At 37.2% G+C, this 3,652-nt stretch overlaps 1 protein-coding gene across 2 annotated transcripts; it reads right to left on the minus strand.

Moving 5' to 3' along the window:
• Positions 1-532: 532 nt before the first annotated feature.
• LOC106421485 (putative E3 ubiquitin-protein ligase XBAT35) lies at positions 533-3,294 on the minus strand. 2 transcript variants are annotated; one of them, XM_048762252.1, is made up of 10 exons: positions 2,891-3,294; positions 2,705-2,819; positions 2,514-2,594; positions 2,327-2,415; positions 2,163-2,254; positions 1,949-2,030; positions 1,755-1,860; positions 1,598-1,669; positions 1,321-1,406; positions 533-1,245 (listed from the first exon to the last, which is right to left on the minus strand). In XM_048762252.1, the coding sequence occupies exons 1-10, from the start codon at positions 2,990-2,992 to the stop codon at positions 721-723; spliced, it is 1,350 nt and encodes a 449-aa protein (XP_048618209.1). In that variant the 5' UTR covers positions 2,993-3,294; the 3' UTR covers positions 533-720. The 2 variants fall into 2 exon arrangements, with proteins under 2 accessions (XP_048618209.1, XP_048618210.1); XM_048762253.1 differs by lacking the exon at positions 1,598-1,669 and having other exon boundaries at positions 2,891-3,290.
• Positions 3,295-3,652: the final 358 nt, after the last annotated feature.

Here is a 3,652-nt window from a genome sequence, read left to right on the forward strand (position 1 = left end):
ACAATTAGTGAAAAAATTTCACAATTTTTTTTATCTATAAACGAGTAGAGTTTCGTGTTTAATATAAGAAACATGACTTTGATGAACGCTAAATATGAAAAAATATAATAACTTATTTTTTGTGCTTCGTGCTTCTGTTTTATTTTTTGTTTTTTATTTTTATTATCAAAATTTTGAGCTTTGATTTTAATTATAGATTTGATTATTTTATTAAATGATAGAAACATTTTTTATTTTTGTTCTTTTATTTAAACTTATAATATTTTTTAATAAATGAATGTGTTGACAACAAGACTCTAAAATTCATATAATATGATCCCAAAATAAAGAATTATGTTTTTGGATATAAAACCGAATAAACCGAAAACCGACGGTATATTAACCGAACCGAACCGAAGTAAATATGGATTTAGAATGGTAGTTATATTTTACTAACCAAAATACCGAAAAACCAAAAAAACCGAACCAAAACCGAACCGATATCCGGATTGAACACCCCTAATTGTATGAATACTTTTAACATTATTCTTCCTTTCGTCCAAAACCATATATATATATATACAAAACATACGTATTGTGTTGGAATTCCAAGTATAAACGTACTTTTTTAAAACACAAGCGTAACATAGAGATAGTTTCAATGGTTGAAAAACTTTAATCTCACAGCACAATGAAGGAGAGATATACTCCCCATGGAGTAAGTAGAAGTACCTGTCTATTTCAGACACGGTAAAGTTTAATGATCTGATCGATCTTGGCACGACAAACCGGACATCCCCATTTCTTGGCTTTGATCTCGGTCAAGCAAGACATGCATCCCGCGACATGTCCACACGGTACACAAACAGCTTCAGATGGAGCGTCAAGACATATGGAACACTGTCCAGAGCTTCCGTCATCTTTCTTTTCACCATCTGTTGAAGCTGGAAGGGAAGAAGGAGATGGGACATCGACAGGTGTTGAATCGATTGTTGGGTAATGAATAGGACCTTCCTCTACAGTTTCCATATCCTCATCTGCCAATGGAGGAGCTGATGGTGAAGGTTCATGGACAGTAACGCTTCCATGGCTATTGAAACCAGATGTGCTTGCTTTTCCTGAGGGAGGAGGAGTAGGAGGAAGAGGTGCAGATGATGAACTTGCTTCACCTATGGAATGGTGATTGATATCTGGTGTGTCACTCATAGCAGGATGAAGTGGTGGCGCAGAAGGTGCAGTTTGGAGAAAGACTGGGGGATGCGCTGGCTGTATAAACCAAATGATGAGTAAATGAAACAAGAGACCTCTATAAATCCAAATGGCTAATGTATTTGATATTACCTGTGGAATCCCTTTACATGCATCACAAAACCACTTAAGCTGTTGTCCGTCACCTTCAATCGAGGGCGCCAGTTTAAGACGTGTTTCTGTAAGAAAGACAATACAAACTTTACATGTTTCTACTTCACTTAAACATAATATCTATAATGCAAGTAACAGATAAACAGAGACATCGATTTTAGATACTTTCTTTGCAACTTTCAAAACATGGAGGTAGAAGAAAATTTATGATGTGAACTAAGGATCGGTAGCTAGCAACTAAACAGTGTAGACTTACGCCTAACTACTTGAGGCCTACGTCTCCCATGGGAGGCGCAGGCCCTTCGTCTTTGCCTCCTGCGGCTTGGGACTATCCACCAGCATAAAGTTCAATCATCATCCACAAAAACAAAGAGGTTGCATGTCAACAACATATAAAAGTAGCAAGAAATTACTTGTGGAGTTATCGACAATCATCACTGAAGAAGTATCAGACTGCTTTCCTTTTGGTTCCTCTAAATTTGCTTTCCACAAGGGCATCACTGTGCGTGGCTGTGCATCCTGATTACATCATAACAGTTTAGAAGCAGATAAACGATAAATCCAACACATAGAAAGTGAAACATCCTGATATAAATGATCAACGGACCTGCAGACTAGCATACACAACCAGCTCCAACTTGAAAGGCTTTGCAGGGTTTCTTGAACCAGTTGGTACGATGACTACCCATCTGCAAAGATATTAAAATTCCACAGATTTCAGGGGAAAAAGACAAGTCCACAAGAACAGGTGTAGCTGCATTTGAAACAAAATGAACAAAAAAGGACTGATAATAAGGGTAAAGATTAATGGATACACTCACACTCTTCTTGAAAGAAGCTGAGGAGCAAATAAATCAAGAATGGCAGGTCCGTAAAATTCACGCATCCAACCAGAGAACAAGCAGATGTGACTCTACAGAATGCAGAAATCAAAACTGAGCACATCTGACGAATGATCAAGCAGGGAGGGTATCAGAAAACATACCTCAATTGCACGTACAACATTACTGAACCCTTTGACTCTAGCGACCTCAAGTGGTGTTTGACAATCATCATTAAGAACAAGTGGGTTTGCTGCCAAACATTCAACAATGTCATATTAAGATAAAGACAGCAACAAATATATCCTAAAAATCACACTGACCAAGCCGTAGAATGAAAGGAAAACATACCACCGTGTGAAAGGAGTAGCTTAACAGTGTTCTCAAGACCTCTTTTAGCAGCATGGTGCAGAGGAGTCCCTGCATGGCGAGCTGATGATACCAACACGAAGATAAAGAACACATTGTATCAGGATCAAGAGGGTCTCAAACTTCAAACACATTCACTAATAAAAAGAAAAGGAAGAGTCTTTATAGAGTACCAGGACGATAAGCATTGACATTAGCACCCAACTCGATCAAAGTCTTGGCGACATCGTAAAGCTCCGAGTTCATGCAAGCCATTATCAAAGGCGTTTTGCCTTCTCTATCCATCCACTACAATCCCCAAATCACACAAATTACCGAAATAACCCTAATTTACGATCAAATTCAACAATCAATCAAACCTCGAGGTCAGCTCCTTCGCGACGAAGAGATCGAATCCCTTCAGCGTTACCGTAGCTCACTTGCTGAAACAGCAATTCCCCTTTCGACTGCTGTTGCCCCATTTTTCTTCTCCGTCGATCGAACCAAAAATCGAGAAAAATTCAACGAAAGAAGAAGAAAGGAGGATCGATCGATTACACACGGCAACGCAAGGAACAGGAGCGAGTTCAAGTATTTGGTGTGGTAGTTGTTGAATCGATCGAGAAAATTTTCTCGGGGAAACTCTTATTATCAAACAAACAAAGGGAGACGATAAGAGAAGGAAGGAAGGAAGGGTCCCAGAAATTAATGACACTTGTCTTTTTTTCTTGTTTTTCTTTTTCCTTAGCGAATAAGAAAGAGATGTTTGGGGGGGAGAAAGTCGGGTTTATTCCATTCCATCCAGAGTTGAAAGACTTTTGTATTACACGTTTTCTCTATTTGTCAAATACTCCCTGTATTCTATACAATTTCAACTTTGCACCCACTGATTATTTCTCTGATAAATAATTTCCTTTTTGTGTGTATATTTTTCTTGGTCAATTTGTGTGTATATTTTGTCAAGCGAATTCTCTCAAATATACTATTTTTAAGTTTTTTTACCAAAGAATAAAATTACCGAAATAAATTTCACTAAAGATCCAAAAGACTCTTATACCCTAGATATATATAAACACAAATAAATAAAATAAAATTAAAATAATTTTTTTATATAGTTTTGAATTATATGTTTTCAAATTTAA

The sequence above is a fragment of the Brassica napus genome, chromosome C7 (genome assembly GCF_020379485.1).
Source record: "Brassica napus cultivar Da-Ae chromosome C7, Da-Ae, whole genome shotgun sequence".
NCBI classification, from domain to species: Eukaryota; Viridiplantae; Streptophyta; class Magnoliopsida; order Brassicales; family Brassicaceae; genus Brassica; species Brassica napus.

Excerpts from the sequence above, each read along its gene's own strand:
- LOC106421485 (XM_048762252.1), bottom strand. The coding sequence starts at position 2,992 with ATGGGGCAACAGCAGTCGAAAGGGGAATTGCTGTTTCAGCAAGTGAGC. Across the intron at positions 1,861-1,948 it reads TTGTGTATGCTAGTCTGCAG|GATGCACAGCCACGCACAGT; the intron begins GTCCGTTGATCA and ends TGATGTAATCAG. Across the intron at positions 1,246-1,320 it reads CATGTAAAGGGATTCCACAG|CCAGCGCATCCCCCAGTCTT; the intron begins GTAATATCAAAT and ends TGGTTTATACAG.